Source organism: Cynocephalus volans, chromosome 12 (genome assembly GCF_027409185.1).
Source record: "Cynocephalus volans isolate mCynVol1 chromosome 12, mCynVol1.pri, whole genome shotgun sequence".
In the NCBI taxonomy this organism is placed as follows: Eukaryota; Metazoa; Chordata; class Mammalia; order Dermoptera; family Cynocephalidae; genus Cynocephalus; species Cynocephalus volans.
Genome location: NC_084471.1, coordinates 62,823,818 through 62,843,587, shown reverse-complemented (window position 1 = coordinate 62,843,587; position 19,770 = coordinate 62,823,818). Strand labels below are relative to the sequence as shown.

The 19,770-nt window shown below is 59.3% G+C and overlaps 2 protein-coding genes across 2 annotated transcripts in view; both read left to right on the top strand.

Moving 5' to 3' along the window:
- LRP1 (LDL receptor related protein 1) overlaps positions 1-5,445 on the top strand; it is an 80,503-nt gene extending 75,058 nt beyond the window's left edge. The window contains exons 77-89 of the mRNA XM_063115480.1: positions 220-398; positions 872-978; positions 1,223-1,339; positions 1,830-2,006; positions 2,169-2,309; positions 2,425-2,598; positions 2,806-2,967; positions 3,271-3,445; positions 3,606-3,707; positions 3,866-3,930; positions 4,043-4,133; positions 4,223-4,367; positions 4,530-5,445. Coding sequence (XP_062971550.1) covers positions 220-398; positions 872-978; positions 1,223-1,339; positions 1,830-2,006; positions 2,169-2,309; positions 2,425-2,598; positions 2,806-2,967; positions 3,271-3,445; positions 3,606-3,707; positions 3,866-3,930; positions 4,043-4,133; positions 4,223-4,367; positions 4,530-4,670 — 1,776 coding nt within the window. The 3' untranslated portion in view covers positions 4,671-5,445. The remainder of the gene's footprint in view (positions 1-219; positions 399-871; positions 979-1,222; positions 1,340-1,829; positions 2,007-2,168; positions 2,310-2,424; positions 2,599-2,805; positions 2,968-3,270; positions 3,446-3,605; positions 3,708-3,865; positions 3,931-4,042; positions 4,134-4,222; positions 4,368-4,529) is intronic.
- Positions 5,446-9,096: 3,651 nt separating this feature from the next.
- Positions 9,097-18,245, top strand: NXPH4 (neurexophilin 4). Its single transcript, XM_063076215.1, has 2 exons — positions 9,097-9,153; positions 16,747-18,245. Exons 1-2 carry the CDS (start codon positions 9,097-9,099, stop codon positions 17,623-17,625), a joined length of 936 nt encoding a protein of 311 aa, XP_062932285.1. The 3' UTR covers positions 17,626-18,245.
- The last annotated feature ends 1,525 nt before the right edge of the window (positions 18,246-19,770 follow it).

The window sequence follows — 19,770 nt, the reverse complement described above, 5'->3', positions numbered from 1 at the left end:
TATCTCATAGGCTTTTAGTGAGGATTAACTGGCAAAACATGTGAAAGCTCTAAGTCTGGCACATAAGCTAAGCGTCCATCAAATCTCCTTAAAGCCAGGGCACTGGCTGTCAGTCTGGGGTGACATGTTAGCAGGGACAGGCTGGCAGAGTGGTGGTGATGGGGGGATATGGCCGGGAGACAAAAGGTGGTGGCCCCTGAACCTGTGACCCCCATCCAGATTTCAGGGCTGAAGATGCCGAGAGGCATCGCCATCGACTGGGTGGCCGGGAACGTGTACTGGACTGACTCAGGCCGAGATGTGATTGAGGTGGCGCAAATGAAGGGCGAGAACCGCAAGACACTCATCTCGGGCATGATTGACGAGCCCCATGCCATTGTGGTGGACCCGCTGAGGGGGTGGGCAGGGGCCCTGGGGGAGGCATCTGGGGTGTGGTGGGAAGCCCCTGGCACGGGGTGGAAGCCCCCCATCCACAGGCATCCACAGGCATGCCCTTCACCTCACGGACTAGTCCCAGGCCCCACCCTCCCTGACTCCCAGCTGGGCCTGCTCGGGTGGGGGCCTGCCCTCCGCTTGGCTGTCTGTCATGGGCAGCCAAGTTCCGGGCTTTTCTTCTGCCCCAGGGACCAGCTCAGGATGTTAAATGTCTACTGAGATGTCTCTGGATCAGCACATTGTGGTTTTTTAGTAAAAGATTCTTAACCTGGTCAGAAGCTGACTCACCCTGGTTCTCTCTGCAGGAGGAGGACAGAACACCCTCCTCCCAATACCCAGAAGTTCCTGTGCCCAGACAGGGCACCCAGTGTCCCACCTTGCTGTGCCTCCTCTGACTCTCAGGTCCTGTCATACTCACCCCCCTCTCCCTCCCCAGCACCATGTACTGGTCAGACTGGGGGAACCACCCCAAGATTGAGACAGCAGCAATGGATGGTACCCTTCGGGAGACACTGGTGCAGGACAACATTCAGTGGCCCACAGGTGCGTGGGAACAGGGGTGCGGGAGAGGCAGACTCACTGAGCCCAGCTGCTGCTGAAGTCACCCAAACGCCAGGAAGGGGAGGGGACTTGGACCAGGATGGGGCAGATGAGTTGTGAAGGCTTTCCCAGAGCGGTGATTGGGAGGGCAGGGCGGGCTGTCCCAGATGTGGAGCTGGCTCTGCTTTCCACCCCCAGCCTGGGGTGGGAGAAGCTGGGCCCTCACAGTGCTCTCTACCTCCCCCAGGCCTGGCTGTGGATTATCACAATGAACGGCTGTACTGGGCAGATGCCAAGCTTTCTGTCATCGGCAGCATCCGGCTCAATGGCACAGACCCCATCATCGCTGCTGACGGCAAACGAGGTCAGAGCCCAGCAGCAGCCTGAGTCCCAGCCCTGACCTCTCTGAGCCCAAAGGCCTCATACCAGTGCCTGCCAACCTTTCCCGGCCTGGCCCTCAACAACACTGCATTGCCTTCCAGGCCTCTCCCAACTGGACTCCCCCGAACCAACCCTACAGGCCAGACACCCACGCTGACCCTCTGTCCCCCTTGTCCATCATTCATTCTACCAATGAGTATTGAGTTGCGTGGAGGCAGCATAGGTGACATTAGGAACTTAGCTAATGTGGGGAGAAGGAGCAGAAGTCAACTGTGACCCCAGAAGTCTTGGAGTGATAGGACCTTTTCCCAGTAGTGGCCACAGGAGAAGGAGAAGGTGGGGGGAGGGGGGAAGTTTGGATTTGGATATGTTGAGTTTGAGATGCCTGAGAGCCATGGGGCCAGTGCCCTGGAGAATGCAACCAGGGCCTAAGTGCCCCTCTGAGCCCCCTCTGACCCCACCTCCTCCCCCAGGCCTAAGTCACCCCTTCAGCATCGATGTCTTTGAGGATTATATCTATGGTGTCACCTACATCAATAACCGTGTCTTCAAGATCCATAAATTTGGACACAGTCCCTTGATCAACCTGACCGGGGGCCTGAGCCACGCCTCTGATGTGGTCCTGTACCATCAGCACAAGCAGCCTGAAGGTGAGGGTAGAAGGGGAGCCCAGGTTGGGGAAGGGGTGGCCTGGGGTCACTGAGTCTCCAAGCTGTGGCCACGGGTCCTGGTGGGGAGGGGAGTGTCCTGGGTCCCCTGGGCTCAGGGAAGGGTGCTGCTCAGTATCCCCCCACACCCATCCATACCTGCAGTGACCAACCCCTGTGACCGCAAGAAATGTGAGTGGCTCTGCCTGCTGAGCCCCAGTGGGCCTGTCTGCACCTGTCCCAATGGGAAGCGGCTGGACAATGGCACCTGTGTGCCTGTGCCCTCTCCAACGCCCCCACCGGATGGTATGCTCTCATTCCCTCCCCATCTCCCAGCCCCCAGACCCTCCTCCCTGTGGCCCCTGACTTCCCTGACCCCTGTTGCCCATCCCTCCTCTCACCTCTTTCCCTGGCCCTGCAGCTCCCCGGCCTGGAACCTGCAGCCTGCAGTGCTTCAACGGTGGCAGCTGTTTCCTCAACGCACGCAGGCAGCCCAAGTGCCGCTGCCAGCCCCGCTACACCGGCGACAAGTGTGAGCTGGACCAATGCTGGGAGCACTGTCGCAATGGGGGCACCTGTGCTGCCTCCCCATCCGGTATGCCCCCTCCCTCCAGGACTGCTCCTTGCCCCCCGGCCCCAGCCCTTGTCCTATCCCACCTCGCCTCTCCCTCCTCTCCACAGCCCCTGCGTCCCGTGCCTCTGGTCTCTGCCTCCTGCCCAGGTCCTCCCAGCCCTGTTCCTCTGCAGTGGGGCTGGGTGGTCCCAAGGGCCACAGTCCCACTCACACCTCCTTTCCTGCCAGGCATGCCCACGTGCCGGTGCCCCACAGGCTTCACGGGCCCCAAATGCACCCAGCAGGTGTGTGCGGGCTACTGTGCCAACAACAGCACCTGCACTGTCAACCAGGGCAACCAGCCCCGGTGCCGATGCCTACCTGGCTTCCTGGGAGACCGCTGCCAGTACCGTGAGTGAGCCATCCCAGGCCCCAAGGGAGGGAGAGTGGGGGTCCTGGGAGCCTAGGACGGTAGTCATCCTGGACCCGGGACTTTCAGGGGCCAGTTCAGAGGAGGGTTACTGAAGCAAAAGCAGAGCCCTGTCAGGTAGTCAGGGACACTCTTGTGCCCTGGGGCCTGTGACATGGGGGCAGCAAGGAACTCAGGAGGAGGTGGGAGGTCCCCTCAGGGGCCCAGCTGTCCCCACCAAGATCTATGGAGGACCTTCATGAGGATGGGGCTTGAAGCACTTCCTCTCCCACCCTCAATGGCAGGGCAGTGCTCAGGTTACTGTGAGAACTTTGGCACATGCCAGATGGCTGCTGACGGCTCCCGCCAGTGCCGCTGCACTGCCTACTTCGAGGGGCCGAGGTGTGAGGTGAACAAGTGCGGCCGCTGTCTCCAAGGAGCCTGCATGGTCAACAAGCAGAGTGGGGACGTCACCTGCAAGTAAGCAGGCCCTGCCTCTGCAGTTCAGCCAGCCTGGACCCTGCCCCATCCCAGCCTTATGTTCCCCAGCCCTGCTTCCCCAGCCCTCCCCTGCCCCTTCCTCAGCATCTCAGGCTCCCATCTCCCAGCCCCAGCCCCAGCCTCTGACTCCTTCCTGCAGCTGCACCGATGGCCGAGTGGCCCCCAGCTGTCTGACCTGCATCGGCCACTGTAGCAATGGCGGCTCCTGCACCATGAACAGCAAGATGATGCCTGAGTGCCAGTGAGTTGGGCCTTAGCCTCGCCCAGGCATAGAACATGCCTCCCTTCCCCAAGCCTGAGCGGGAGGCCCATCAGGCCCTTGCGGCCCCACCCAATTTCACTGGCAGCAGCCACTGTGGGGATCGTGCCTGGCACTTAGCTCTGCTCCTCTGTCTGCAGGTGCCCACCCCACATGACAGGACCCCGGTGTGAGGAGCAGGTCGTCAGCCAACAGCAGCCTGGACGTAGGTGGCAGCAGGGGGGGCAGGCAGGGCTGCCAGGGTCTAGAGCAGAGGGGCTTTGTGCCTGCTGCTTCCCTGGACCTTTCTGACTCAGTTTCCCACCTCCTTCCTCCAGATATGGCCTCCATCCTAATCCCTCTGCTGTTGCTGCTGCTGCTGCTGCTGGTGGCCGGAGTGGTATTCTGGTATAAGCGGCGAGTCCGAGGGTGAGTCTGGAAAATTCTGGCCATTATTTTACCACCCCAGCCTTACCACCCCAGAATCTCTGCCCCCTTATACTCCTGCCTCTCCCCAGGGCTAAGGGCTTCCAGCACCAGCGGATGACCAATGGGGCCATGAACGTAGAGATTGGGAACCCCACCTACAAGATGTACGAAGGTGGAGAGCCTGATGACGTAGGGGGCCTACTGGACGCTGACTTTGCCCTGGACCCTGACAAGGTGGGCTGAAAGGATAGAGGTGGCTTCCAGGGTAGGGCCCAGGGCTGTGGGTGGGGTGATGAAGGGTGTGGTTTGGATGATGGGGCGGAGGTGTGGGGTGGGGTAACACGGGCCACAAAGCCCAGCCCCTGAGCCCCTCCTGAACCCTCTGTCACCTTGCAGCCCACCAACTTCACCAACCCTGTGTATGCCACACTCTACATGGGGGGCCACGGCAGCCGCCACTCCCTGGCCAGCACGGACGAGAAGCGAGAACTCCTAGGCCGGGGCCCTGAGGACGAGATAGGGGACCCCTTGGCATAGGGCCCTGCCCCATCGGACTTCCCCCAGAGAGCCTCCTGCCCCTGCCAGAGAAATCCTTCAGTGAGCCCCCTCCACAGCCAGCCCCTCCCCGGCCCTGCCGGATGTATAAATGTAAAAATGAAGGAATTACTTTTTATATGTGAGCGAGCAAGTGAGCACAGTATTATCTCTTTCCATCTTCCTCCTTCCTGCCTGCTCCTCAGCAACCCCCATGCTGCCTTCGGCGGGGAGCAGGAAGGGCTCTGGGGGCCCCTGTAGCTTAAAGGTGTGAGGGGGCCCACCTCCTACCTTCCCACCAAAACGCACCCCCACTGGGAGAGCTGGTGGTGCCGCCTCCCCTCCCCGTACTAGACACTTTGTCAAGGCTCTCCCCTCCCACCCTACCCCATAGCCCCTTCCCCAGATCCCTGAGGGCTAATTCTGGGGAGGAAGGATTTTTTGCTGCCCCTGCTGGAAGATTCGGCTCTGGCTGAGGTAGGAAGGAAAGGATGGAGTTTTTGAGTTCTTGGGGGAGGCCACCCCAAGCCCCAGCGCCCACTCTAGGGGCATCTCTGAGATGGCCACACTCAATTCCCCTCCCAGGCAGGCCCTCCCCATCTCCAGTGGCCCCACCATGGCTCCCAGGGCTGGAGACTTTCTTTGGTAAACAGTCCCCCAGCCTCCCCTACCCTGGGGACGGAGGTGGTGGGGCACACCAAGGAAGGGCAAGCGGGCAGCCCCATTTTGGGGACATGAACGTTTTAATAATTTTTGCTGAATTCCTTTACAACTAAATAACACAGATATTGTTATAAATAAAATTGTAAAAAAAAGAAAAAAAAAAAAAAACGCTTGTGTCCGCCTGTGTGAGACTCTAGGAGCCGGAGCTGCGCTTGCCTGATTGAGCCACCAGAGGGAGCCCTGCTCTGTGCTGGAGGCGGGCATGCGAGGCCCGTGTTCAGTGCCCTTCTCCCGCAGTCCCCTCCTCTCCCTCTTGCCTTGGCAGGGGAGGGGGTGGCAGTGGACTTAACAAGGAAGACCTGCTTCTCTTGGCTGTGTGACCTTGAGCCGGTGACTTAGCCTCTGGATCTTGTGTTCCCTCTAAGACACTAACTCAAACCTGTTTCTCTGCATTATCACTTCTATTGGACACCACCACCACCCTACTCACACCCCAAATAACCTCCCACGGTGAGAAATCCCACCACAAGAAATGAATTCATCAGGGTTGTGAAGGCTTTCTAATCCTTTGGGGTGGTCCCATACTGTTCCCTCTGCCTGAGTTTGCTCTTGAAGTGTTGATATCTCACTTCATGGAGACTAGTTGATCAGATGCCAAGAGTAAAACCTTGGATTCAGAAAGGGGGCCCTGGAGTGAAGGAGAGCTGGGAAGACCAGATTGCCAGGCTCCATTGGCCACCAACAGATACGGCTCACCAATCATTTTAGACATTCCAAGTGGTGACGGGAAAGGACTACAACAAACGTGCCCCAGGTCTACTTCAACTCCTCTAGCAGGTCCCACAGCTTTACACTGCCCAGGACTAAGAGAGGGTTAGAGCCCCACTCTCCCTCCAACAGCAAATATGAGCTCAGGGAGGGTGGCTGCAAAGGCCTTACTCAATTCCTAAAGGGGAAGCACCGTCTTTCACCCCCACCCCGCCCCCCGCACTGGTTCAGCTTCACCGGGATATTCCTCCCTGGCTTCCTCCTTTCTTGGGGAAGAGATAGTTCTAGGCCCTCAAGAAACAAGAGCGTTCCCCCTCCCTCTCAACCCTGAGATCCCATCTCCAACATCATTCTCCAAACCAGCTCTGAGATCCTCTTCTGCCTTCCTGGCTCCCCAGGACCCTAAGGGCTCTGGGGATGAGCAACATTGCTGGGGAAAGGGAGCTCCCTGTTGATTGCCCAGTGGGAGGGTTGTGCCCCATCTGGCCACCAGGTGGCGTCCGCACTCCTGCGCCGAGGCTTATCCCGAAGCCCAGCACAGCCCCTCCTCAATACACACTAATGAAACACCTGCGAGGGACCCTAGCCCAGCGTCTCACTTCCTTCCCTCGGGTTATTTTGCCACACCCCCTTCGCCCTCTGCCGGCTGGCTCCCCTCCCTCCCCTAGTGCCTGTCTGCTCCCCACCACCACCAGCCCCATCCCCTCACCCCCTCCGTCTGCCAGCCATGCATCTGGTGCCCCCCTGGGAGCCACTGATTCTCTGCCTGTCGCCTTAAGATTCTGGACAGTGAGAGAAGGGCCCCCAGCTGCTGCTTGGAAGGCACACTCCTCCGGTCAGCATTCTCCCTCTGCCCACCAGGACCGACTAGGAGAGGGTCCACCAGGAGGCAGTCCTCCCAAACTCCCCACCCCACACGGCAGGAGGGGGCCTAAGATAGAGACAAGAAAAGACACTGGCAGAACCAGGGACAGAGGCTGATACAGGCAGAATGTAAGACAGAGATACAGAGATGGAGAGATATAGGGGCAGAGGCAAAGACACGGAGACAGGAAGTAGTGTGTGTGCGTGCACATATGTAACTGGAGAGAGAATGGGGTGACCTGAGACTGTAGCATAAGGAGGTTGGAACTCCAGAAGATCAAGACCTTGGTGACGGGCTTCTGTCCTGGGCACCCTAGGCCTGGGTGTGCCTACTGCCCCTACCCACTGCCTAAGCAGACCCTGTGCTTAGGACCTAGACTGGGGATTCTGGCTGGGGACTTCTGGCCTTGGGTCTGCGCACTTCTGCCCTGTCCTCTCAGCCCAGATTTCTGCCTCCTGACTTGTCTGTGTCTCCTGGGTGTCTCTGCATCTGCCTCATCCTATCAGCACCTCTGTCCTTTCCCTGACCCTTTTTTTGTGTCTGTCACATCCCATATCTGTCTGTCTGTTTCTTTCTTTGTGCCTCGGCTTGTCTTTTGGACTGCCAGTGCCAGCATACACCTGTGTGTGTGTCGGTGTGTGTGTCCACCTCTGTGGATATTTGCTTCTCTGCCAAGGAGGACTGGGGTGGGCTGGGGTGGGGTGGGGTGAGGAGTGCTCTGAGTACCTGCCTGGGTGTGCTTGTCTCTTGGTGCAAGTGTGCATCTGTCTCTGTCACTGTGTGCTCCTGCGTGTGCGTAAAGCAAGTGTGTGCTGGTGCATCTGTGTCTGTGTGTGCCAGTCCCTTGGAGTGAACGTGTTTTGCTCTGTGTGTGTGTTCATCTCTACAGTGTGGCCTGGCCCTGTAAATGTATCTGCGTACATGCCGGGTGGGGGTGGGGGTGTATGTTTGTGTCTCAAGATATGCGCCTGTCTCTCTATCTCTTTGCTTGTCCCTATCTCTCCCTGTCTAGGTGTCCGTCATACCACAACCTCAACCACAGCCTCAGTGCATAGCAACAGCTGACAGCTGAAGACTCCGCGGGCAGGAGAGAGAGAGAGACAGAGAGACTGGCGGGAGGAGGGAGCTGATGAAGAAACAGTGAAGAGTATGGGGACAGAGACAGGGCTGGGCTGGGGACAGAGACAAGGACAGAGTCAGACAGGGAAGGGGACAAGGACCGAGAAGAACTGATGGAGAAGGATAGGGCAGTGGAAAAGGAAGGGATAGAGATTGCACCAAGAGGCCGGGCCGCGGGGGCGGGGGGCAGGGGCGTGGGGGCCAGCGGTGGCAGCGAGGGGCACCGGCAGTGAAAGGCCGGTCTAGCGGAGGGGTCCTGAGACTGCGGAGGTGCAGTGCAGCGGGGCAGGGGCAACGGCGCCGTTTGTCAGCCCTATTGACAGACGTGATGGGGTTTCCGTCCGTGATCAATGATTCTCATCTCCGGGCCGAATGAGCCGCGGGGCGCCCATCCATCCCCGTCAGCGCCGCGCGGCGGCGGCCGCCCGAAGCCGTACCCGCCCTCACCTCGGCCTCTGCCCTGCTCCTGCCCCGGGACCCACTTTGGCCCGGAGCATAGAAGGGCCCAGAGCACCGAGGGCCCCTCGTTCTGCTGCGCCGCCGAGCCTCTCCGGGCTCCCGCTGCGCCGCGCCCCCTGCCTCGGGTGCAGGGTCCCGGAGCCCCACGCCCGGCCCTATGCCTCAGCGGTGTACAGACCCCGCCTCTCGGGTACACGGGCCCTGGGCCCCTCCACCTTCTCGGCTTCGCACCTGGGCCAGGGGCGTGTCTGGGGCGTGTCGGGGTGAAAGTCACCTTCGGTGCCCCCAGCTGGGCGGGAGGGGGCGCGCGGGGCGCGGCCGGGATTGGAGCGTCGGAGCCCCGCCCCCCCCGCCCGCCGGAGTCAGACCCAACTTTCTCCCCCGCCCGCGCCCCGCCCCCAGCGCCGCGCTCCGCTCCTCTCGCTCAGTCCGCGGGCCGCGCCGCCTGCTCCCGCCGCTCTGCTGCCACCCCACCGCCCTCCAGCCCGGAGTCGCGCGCCCCCAGGCCCGGCTCCGGCCTGCCCCGGGACCCGCCCCACTCAGCCGGCCGGGAAGATGCGGCTGCTCCCAGAATGGCTCCTCTTGCTCTTTGGCCCGTGGCTCCTTAGGAAGGTAAGGGCAGCAGGGCTGTGGCGCGAGCGTGGGGTCCGGGGCGCGAAGAGCCCAGAGTGCTAGGGGCTCCGTGCGCCCGCCCCGCCCCCAGATCCGAGCGTCCCAACTTTGCGCGGCGTGGGGGACGTGGACAGACAGACCGCCCGATTCAGGACTGGCACTCTCCCAGAGCAAGTTGGCTGAGGGTTGGAGGGGGTGCCGGTGGAGGCCGGGCTCGGTTCTGGCTTCAGGCGCGGCGGGGGAGGGGACGAAGCCCGACCCGCGAGTGCGCCAGACAGAGCGGGAGTGCGAGACAGACAGACAAGCCAGGAGGGTGTCAGCCTTGCCGGCTTTCCGCGCCAACCTCGATCGCCCTCCTCGCTGTCTGTCTGTCCTCCCACCCCTCCACCCCGCCTTCCCATTTCTCTTCTCTGCACTTGTCACAATGCCAGGTGGGCTCTGTGTTCCGAGCATACACGGCCCGAGCACACGCGCACACGCGGACTCGCACAGATACGGCCGAACTTGGCTACGATCTCCCATCACATTTCCCGCGGAGACACCATCTCCCCTTCACCACCTCACAGACACACCCCTTCACCCACCCCGCTGAGGTGGGATGCTGTCTGGAAGGGAAGTCTCTCTTCCCATTCCCTCCCTGCCCCCACTCCCCTGGGCTGTCTCTTACCCTGAGGCTTTTGGGCGAGGACCCAGAGGCTAAGGGGGCCCAGATTTGATCTGCCTCCCTCCAGACTCGGAGGCTTCAGCCCCTGTACACAGTGTGCTCATATGTGTTGGTGTGGACTGCGGGGGTCAACACGTGCACCTGTGTACATGTGTCCAGGGAAGCCAGGCTTGGGTGTCTCGCGCTGGGGCCCAGGGTGCATGTGTATGCTGGTGTGGTGTGATTTTGTTAGCTTTGCATGGGTGAGTACAAGTGCCTGCTTCACAGTGCAGCCATCTGTTTGTGCCCAAGTGTGTGTCCCACAATGGGGGCCTAGCCCCTGGCCCCTCCAGCTCCTTCCATCAGCTTCCCTTGACCTTGCCTTCCCTGTTTCCTGCACCCCAACTGTGACCTACCTAGTTTGGGGGTGAGCAGGTGGCTCCCGAAACCCTCATTTCCTACACCCCAATCCCCCAGCCCCTGCAGAGTCTAGGAAGGGTGTAGTTCTACCCCCAACACTTGGACCCTCGTCTGTTCCTCCAAATCGCGTTTAGCAACTCCAGCAAGGCAGACGCTGTCCTAGTGAAGCTAGCGATAAAGCTCCCTGATTCTCCCAGACGCCTGGTGACCTTGAGGGGCTGGAAGGTGGACAGAGGAGCCCCCTCCATGAAAACTGCTTCCACTAGCATGAGCTTCTTTTGAACTTGCTGCCCAGCTCTGCCCTTAGAGGACTGCAGAAGGGGGTCTGTGCCCCACCACTTACCCATGTGTAAAGGCTTGAGGTCAAGAGGAGGTAGGGATGGCACTCTCCTGCCCCTCATTTCTGCTTCCTCTCACTCTCCTCCCCACTATCCCCATCAAATAATCTCCCCTGTGGACAGATCTGGTTTAATTTCCTTTGCCCCCTGAAGGGGAATGAAACATCTGGTGGAGACTTGAGGGAGAATGAGCATGAGGATATGAGCGATGGGATCTATCTGAGTGTGAGAGAACTGCAGCTGTGGGGCCTCCGTGTCAGAGTCAGCAGGGGAGAGTGTACCTGCCCTTTAGTCCGGTTGTGTGCCTGTGAGAATCTGTTTGTGTGTGTACACACTGTGAATGTATGAATATGTATAACTGTGCATGGGGAAGTGTGTGTAGAGAACTGCTTGTGTGTCCACATACCCATCTCTGTGTACTTGTGTGCACTTGTGAGTATGGTGTGTGCCCATGTGTATACCCCAGGGTCTCTGGTGCATCTGTGTGCTGGGGCACAGGTATTGCCTCTGGGGTTTGTGAGTTGTGTATCTGTGTGCTTGTGGTTTTGAGTGCATTTGGGTGTGGGTATGGGATTGTGAGCATGTGTTCATGTACCTGAGTATGGCTTATGTATGTGTGTTTAGGGTGTTTTTGGTGCCAGTGTTGGGAGTGGGCAAAAGGTGAGGCTGACACTGGGTAAGAGGCTGGGTAGCTCTTTGGGACACCCTAAGCGTCAAACGCTGACAACCCTCCCTTCTCCCATCCTGCTCACTTGCCCTTCCTCCAGGACTCTCTCCCTCCTTCCTCCTTGCTCCAGGTTCCTGTTTTCTCAGGGCCTAGAACTCCTGGCTTCCACTGCCAGGGGCTCTGGTCTCTCTGCCAGGGCTTTTTCAGCATCTAATACACTCTCTGACTCCTTTTTTCACTCTATGTTTCTGTCTCCCCCCACCCCTTACCAAAGCATCTGCCTACTGGGAGAAGCAGCAGGCGATCAATAGTCACTAATCACTAATCACTAATCACTAATTAGCTGGGGGAGGGCAGGGGCGGGGCCCTGTGGGATCCTCCAGCTCTATCCTGCCTTAGGGAAGGATTAGGCCTGAAGCAAGTCTCTTGGAGCTGGCTTTCGGTGGCCCCTGGTCCAGCCATCCCTCCTGCCTCCATACCATTCTCTAGCCCCCCAGCTAATCTCCAGCTGGGCCACTTAGGCACGCACAGCCTAGGCCAGGGTCCAGAGCTGCTGGTGGGGATTTGGGGGTAATCAGGGGCCTCAGCTGGTCCAGGGGCACAAGGGAAGGGACTGCTGTGACAGCTCCCTTGGGCCAGAGCCTGCAGTGGGAGCCCCACTAAATGGGAGGGGCACCCACTGGAAAGGAGAATTTAGAGGCTCATGGGTAGAGATAGGTGAGGAGCTGAAGAACCAGGAGTGAGTGACTGGGGAAGAGGTGAGGTGACAAAGACAGAAGCAAGGCCAAAGGGGGTCACTGGAGTCAGGTAATTGGAGTGGGAAGAGATAAATGTTGAAAGAGAGGGGGTAAGTGCAGGGGGTCCTCACAGGGGTCAGAGATGGAGTAATTGGCAAGGAGATGAGGAACTTTGGACAGAGCTTGTGTAACTCAAATGGGTGGGTCCATGAGGGGGCTAGAGTGACAGAGAGGGGGCAAGGACATGGGGGAAGGGCCCGGGGCTCAAACACGGCGGGGGAGTCGCAGGGCGTGGGGTGGGAGCGAGCTGAGGAGTGGGGATGCGGAGCAGGGAGCGCTGCCTTGAGCGCTGGAAATTGGCGAGTCTCCCCCTCTTCCCCGCCCGCCCCTCCTCCGCCTCCACCCCGCCCACCCCCCCTCTGGCTCGGCTTCGGGAAATTACATCCCCGCGCGCGGCTCCCCGCCACCCCACCCCCCCACCGCGCCCGGGAGCCGGCGCCTTTATAGGCACATTTATTGCAATAATAAAGTGAGGCGCGGGGCGGGGGGCGGGGGGCGGCCGTTCCCGCGGGGACCGCGCCGGCTCTAGGAAGCAGAGAAATAAAATAAAATAAAATAAAATCAAAATTCAGATAACGGTAAGCCTTGCGCGGCAGGCCGCGAGCAGGCGGGCAGGCGGGGCTCAGGGGGAGGGGGCGCCCAGCCCGAGCGCAGAGCCCACCCAACCGGCAGCCCCCGCCCGCCCGCCCGCCGTGCCGTAGTAGAGCCTGGAACCAGGTGTCTTCGCCTCCCCTTGCCTGGCCCCCTCCCACAGCCTGATCCTGCCTGGTCATCTGCCTGTTCCTCTGGCTTGTCTCCCATGCCTGTCCTCAGCTCCTGTCTCTGTCCGTGTTTCGCATCTCTTTCCTTGTCCCCCATTTCCCATTCCAGTCCTCCACCCTCATCTCCTGGGTCCCTGTTTCTACACAATGACCATCCTCCAGCCCCCATTTCTGTTTTGCCCCCTTCCCCATCACCCAATACATGTCCCTTCTTCATTCCTGCCTGTCCCCAGTGCCCATCCCTCATCCACCATCCCTGTCCTCATTTTGGTTCCCATCCGTTCTATGTTCTGTACCCCATTTTCATTCCTCTGGTCCCTACTCCATATGCATCCCTGTCTCTGCCCAATGCCTGCCCACCATTTCTGATCCCCACCTCATCCCTGTCCCCATGCCTATGCTTGTTGCATTCTCATCCCTGCACCCAATACCTGTGCCTGCCCAGTCCCCAATCCCAGTCCCCCTCCATCTCTGTCCCAGTCCTCACCCCAGCCTGTCCTGTCCACCCCACCTCTGTCCTCATCCCCATCTCTATCCCTGGTTCCCAGCCAGACTCCACCCGGTCCTGACTGCGGTGCCTCTTTCTAGGTGCAGGGGCTCAGTGTGCTGTTTCGTCCCCTTCCCAACACAGGCCTGGCCTGTTCCTTCTCCAAACAAAGGGTGCTGTCCCCTCCCCTGGCCTAATTCCCAGCGCCCCACCTGACCCACGCAGCAGGAGAAAAGCTACAGACCAGTCTGGAGGCCCGGGAGAGGTACACCCTGCAATGCGGCTGGGGGGCTGACAACCTTATCCTCTCCCCAGGCCCAGTGGTCACATTCCAAAAGGCCCCCTCCCCCCGTAGAGTTGAGCAGCAAGAAGCGGCCTCAACTCCCCTCAGGTGCGTGGGCCCACTGCCTTAGGGGCTAAACTCTCCTGGTGCGGCTCTGCCTGCTGGGGCCTGAAGGAGCCTGCCTGCTGAAGCCCCCCCCACACCCAGCCGCTGCACCTCCTCCCCCTGCGCCGACAGCCGCACTAGCCTCTCCCCTCTGCAAATGTCACCGCACCCAATTAGCTTAATTAAACCAGCTCTGGAGTGAGGGGTACCCCTCCTCGGACAACACCCCACTCCCACAGTGAGCCATAGGTGGGAGGGACATGGGCTCTGGGCAAAGAGGACTGCCCTTACTTACCACCTTGCTTTCCCTCACTCCCACTCCCACCCACCTTGGAGACAGACAACCTGAAGGACAGAGGGAGAGAACCACAGTCAGCGAGACAGACAAAAACACGGAGCAAAACAGAATCATGGAAGTAGAGAATTAGAGACAGAGAGACAGAGGGACAAAAAGACTGAGAGAAGAGTGGGAGAGAGAGATGGAAAAACAGTAAAAAGAGAGCAAGAGAGGGAGAGAGAATGCAAGCGATCAAGGAAGCCAGAGGGAGGATTTTATTTTATTTTATTTTATTCCATGTTCCCATTTCTCGGTTCGTTTCCTTGCAGACTCTCACCCCTCCCTGTCCAAGCTCCCCCCACAAGGTTGCTTCGGCCACCCCCCCAACTCTTCCCTTTTATCTTGGCTGTCTCCAGCTAGGGGGTGGGGTGTGTGTGTGTGCGCCAGTGCCCAAAGCCCAGGGATTTGCCAGGATCAGAGAAGCAGAGACAACAATTTGTCTGGGATCAGGTGAGGGGAACACCCTGGCACCTCCCCCAGCCCCTGCCTGGTAGGAGTCACTGGAGTAAACCAGCCCTGGCCAGGTCACGGGCTGGGTGCAGGACATAGAGGTGCTGGGGTGTGCTGAGAGGAGGTGGACTGGAGGCATCTGGGGTCATAGCATCAGGCATCAGTGGACTTGGATGGCTGGCTCCCCTGGAAAGAGCAGTGGTTGGGTCCAGAGGGGTAAGTTAGAGATCAGAGTTCAAATGATCCAACCTTCAGCTTTCCCTGAAAGCCTCACCCATTCTTTCCTCTAATGGCTCACCTCACTGAGCCTAACTCCCAGGCTCTCAGCCCACCCCCAACAAGCTTCTTCTCCCTCCCATTGTGGCCTGGAACCCCCTTACCCCAGCCCCTCTCTGTCCCACCCTCTGGTTGTTAGCTGCCAGCTCAAGCTCATCTGAGTCAATCACTCTTGCTGCCCCCACCCCCTTCACCTGGGCTGGGAGGAGGGATGGCTGGGAGGAGGAATGAAGGGGGCGATAAATATGTATGAGGAGCGAGTGGCGGCAGCATTAATAACCTGGGATCGCAGAGCTGCGGGGACAGGGACCAGGCGGTGGAGATTCTAGCCCAGCAGCTTGGCGCTGCTGGTTCCTGTCCCCCACGGACACACAGCGTGTACACATGGGCGTGTGCAAACAAAGGGGGCACCCATGCTGCCTGCCTCCTTACCTACCCACAGCTCAGACTGCACATCAGTGTAGGCCACCCCATGGGGACCATTCATATACAATTCACACACAGATACACATACCCCCCACCCCCAATGAGAACACAGTGAGACCACACTTGTTCTATCCCTGTGGATACACCCCTTTAGAAAGAGCTTGACATGTGGACAGAGGATGATAGGAGCTCATGCAAGAAAGGCGACACCTTCAGACAATCACACACAGCTACCCTCAGACTACTATACACAGACATACTGCCAATCCAGGCACACAACCATGCCAGTCACAGAGACACTACTACCACAAACTGACACACGCAGCCTCATTCAGATCAACACACAGACAAACACACAGCCAGTCCAGGAGCATATACATAACGACCACGGACTTACGCAACAGACATGCAGCCACTACAGGCAGGCAGACACACACACAGTCACCACAACCACACGCACAACCACCGCAGACTGATACTGTACTAGCTACCCCAGGCAGACACACACAGAACCACTGTAGGTAGACAGACCCACACACAACGATTTCAGACTAACAGAAACAAAACCACCCAAGACTGACAAGCACAGTATTGCCTCCCCCCAGGGGACCTGCAGGCGGTCAGGGCCACACCGAAAGGCAATGGCAGCGGCTAGCACAGGCTGACTGACACACTCTGACACGCTCGGCTCCTCTCCCTCTCCTCTCCCTCCCGCTCCCCTCGCTGGAGCGGCATCTCCATATTTCTTCCTCTCGCTCTCTCCCGTCTCTTTCACTCCCGGCCACCCCCACTCGCCACCCCCGCCCCAGATAATTGATGGCCCGGGCCTGGCCCGGCCGCTCCCGCCTCTCGATCCATCTTGTACTCGCGCCCGCGCTGTCTCCCAGATCGGCCGCCACCTGAGACACACCGAGACGGGTGGGAGCGGGCGGGGCGGCTCCTCCGGCCCCCCTTGCTGCCCAGGGAAGGACCGCCAGGAGGCCTCCACCACAGCAGGAGTGCCGGGGACCCGTGTATCCCCCAAGCCTCGGCCCACAGCGTCGGGACTCTCCTCGGCTCGGCTCAGCTCAGCCGGTTTCCAGCGCCCCCTCCCAGCCGGCCAGTCAGGGCTGAGGCCGGGAGGGGCTCTAATCTCAGCAGAAGCGCGGGAGGTCTTCGCACCTCCTCTGGATGCTGGATGTTAATGTGGCCGTGGCCTCACTTGTTCCAGTCCAGCTCCTCCCGGGCCCCTTACTCGGAACCAAGCAGGGGCCAGGCTAGGGAAGACAGCCGGGTTCCAGGGCGCCACTCCCTGCTCGCACCCAAGCTGGCTTTGGCTTTTTGACCCACACTGGAGCCCTGTGAGAACAGGGGCATTTTCAGCGTCATGTCACAGATATAGAAACTGAGGCCTAGACAGATGAAGTAACTTGTCCAGGACCACACAGCTTAAAAGGGCTTCAGGTCTACTCCGATGCACACTCCCCGAACCACTCGGTGCGGACTGGACGATTCCATTTGGTCTCCTAGAGGCTGGCCAAAGAGGCTGGTGTGGGTAGGGCTCTGCCAGGGTTGCCACGGACGACCCCAGCGTCTCTCTTTCCTCCTCTTTCTTCGTGCACAGGCCGTCAGTGCTCAGATACCAGCGTCCAGGAGGCCGCAGTACCTGGAGCTGCGCCCCACCACGGCCGGACCGGGCGCCTCTGGCCAACTGCTCCCGTCGCCCAAGGCTTCCGACGGCCTGGGCCCCGCCCGCGCCTGGAGCTGGGCCTGGCCGGCTAACCACACGGGGGCGCTGGTCAGGGCCGGGGCGGCCGGGGAGACCCGGGCGCTGCCCTCGCCGCGCACCAAGAGGAAGCCATCCATCAAAGCGGCCCGCGCCAAAAAGATTTTTGGCTGGGGAGACTTCTACTTTCGGGTGCATACCCTCAAATTCTCGCTGCTGGTGACCGGCAAGATCGTGGACCATGTAAACGGTACCTTCAGTGTGTATTTCCGCCACAATTCGTCCAGCCTGGGTAACCTCAGTGTCAGTATCGTTCCGCCCTCCAAGCGTGTCGAGTTCGGGGGCGTCTGGCTGCCGGGGTCCGCCCCCCACCCTCTGCAGTCTACGCTGGCCCTGGAGGGGGTGCTTCCTAGGCTGGGGCCCCCACTGGGGATGGCGACAGCAGCGGCGGGGCCCGAGCTTGGGGGCACCTTTGGGGGCGCACTGGCAGGGTCACTTGGGGGCGCGCTGGGAGTGCCCGGGGCCAAAGAGTCACATGCTTTCAACTGCCACGTGGAGTATGAGAAGACAAACCGCGCGCGCAAGCACCGCCCGTGCCTGTACGACCCATCGCAGGTGTGCTTCACTGAGCACACGCAGAGCCAGGCGGCCTGGCTCTGTGCCAAGCCCTTCAAAGTCATCTGCATCTTCGTCTCTTTCCTCAGCTTTGACTACAAACTGGTGCAGAAGGTGTGCCCAGACTATAACTTCCAGAGCGAGCACCCCTACTTTGGATAGCGCGCCCCACCCCAGCCCGGCCCTGAGCTTCCCGCCAGATCCTGGCCTAGCTAGGTGGGACCCCTCCCTGTACCCCGCCTCCCCTGATCCTGTGGCCGCGTCCACCCCTTCCACTCAGGGGGCGGAGGCGAACAGCCGTCCCGGGGACCACCAGCCGATGTGGGTCCCTTTTTCCTCATGGGAAATGCCCGCAAAGAGGCTGGGGTAGCCCTTTCCAAAACACCCTTAAGTGAAGGCATAATAGCGCAGCCTCACAACAGGCAGGGCTTGGAGGCCTCCTAGCGTCCCCTATGTCCACACTGAGCCTCCTTTTTGCCCCTGGCGCTGGGCTGGGCACTCCCTCTGCCCACAGCTTTAATAAGGCCTGGCCTGGCATCCTCCTCCCAATCTTTCTATCCCCAAGCACTTGTCCTCCTGCTCTACCCTGTCCCCTGTGTAAAGACTTTAAATACCCACCAACCCTGGCCTTTCCCCATCCCTTTCTGCCTGCCATATGCCTGTCCCCTTTTCTTCGAACCCCACTAGGGTAGGGGAAGCAGAACTCCTGGGCACAGGCGCTCGCCGGGCCCCTGCGCTCTGCCCGCCTCCTTCCCGTCCCTGTAGTCCAGCTGTACCTGCCCTCTCCGGCTGCTTCCTCTCGGTGATATTTTTTCTACGCCAAAACAGACAGGAAAGGGAACAAAATAAAGTGAAATCCAATACGCGTCTGTGTGAGACCTTTGTGGGGGGGGGCAGGTAGGAGGTAGGGCTTCTGTCTGGTAGAGAACTGGCCAGGGCCTCCTCCCTGGGCACCTCCTAGAAAACTGAGGCAAAGACTGACAGAGCTAGCACCATGGAGGTCATCCAAGACCGGATTAAACAGAGATGAGGGCAACCCTTGAAGCGGGAGCCCTGCCTGAGGTGAGGATGTTACTCCCTGGGGTGGGCAAGAGGAAGCTGCAGCAGATAGGATAGGAATTAGACCTGAGTGGGGAGTATCAGGTGGACCATTTAGGGCGATTTGGGGAATGAGACACAAGACTTTGAATGGGATGGAGATGTAGGGACAGTGTAGGCAGAGCGCTGACAACCTGCTAAGCTCCACTGGGCTGGCGGGAGACAGCAAGCTGGGAGGGAGGGGGAACGGTGTTTGTGGCATCTGGAGTCATCGATCTTCCTTTTCCTTCCTAATTTCGTGGGCGCTGAGTTTGCAGACGGATAAGGGAGGAGGGAGCATTGGGATGAGGAGATGGGGGAAGGGATGAGAGCAGGTTTGGAGGGCGGGGCCGCGTCACTGCTGCTTGCTGCCTGCAAACACAGCCCCCTTCAGCCAGCTGCCCACCCTCCCCACCCCTGCAGTCAGCTTCCTCCTGCAGCCGTGGCTGCTAATTTTAACCGCCCCCAACCCTGGCCTGGGCGTTAATTGGCTGCTTCTTCATTAGCAGTTCTCAGCTCAGCCGCCCCCTTTCCCATAGGACCCAGGGATAGGGACAGGCCTAGGCACAGAGAAACTCCTCCCCTCCAGCCTTTCTTTGCCTGGGGTCCTGGGTTAAGGTACCCACCGGGAGAAAGCAGTGTTCTCCAGGAGAATGCCCATTGACTCTAGTGGGAAACTGAGTCAGAGGGTGGATTTGACCCAGACAAGCCTGGGAGTGAAAAGTTGGTAAGCACAAAATAATTGTCTGCTGGATGGATGGATAGATGGATGGTTGAATAATAGGGTCAACTAAAGAAGAAGGGAGATAGGGAGTGGTTCTGGATCAGAGGTTGGAAGAAGAATCCAGAGGCCTCCTACCACTGGGCCTATTGCTGGAAACACCTGAGAAAAGCTGAGGCTAGAGTGGGAGTAAAGGAGGCTAGAACTAAGCGGGGATTTCTAAGGCCTGGTATGAGAGCCAGGTGGTATAGCTGGCCAGCTAGCTCAGTTGGTTAGTGCACAGCCTTATAACACCAAGGTCACCGTTTGGGTCCCTGTACCACCCAGCCAAAAAGAAAAAAAATTTTTTTGAGGGAACAGGTGGAAATGATTGGAATTAGCAAGTTAGCCTCTCTGGGCCTCAGTTTCCTCACTTGGAAAGCCATAATAAAATAGTGTGTGGTGGGGATTAAATGAGACTTTGCATGTAAACATGCTCTTCAATAGATTGTCCTCCCCCTCTTTGACTC

Bases quoted from the DNA above. Each gene is read 5' to 3' on its own strand.
- NXPH4 (XM_063076215.1), top strand. From the start codon at position 9,097: ATGCGGCTGCTCCCAGAATGGCTCCTCTTGCTCTTTGGCCCGTGGCTC. The intron at 9,154-16,746 runs GTAAGGGCAGCA...CTTCGTGCACAG, and splicing joins GCCCGTGGCTCCTTAGGAAG to GCCGTCAGTGCTCAGATACC.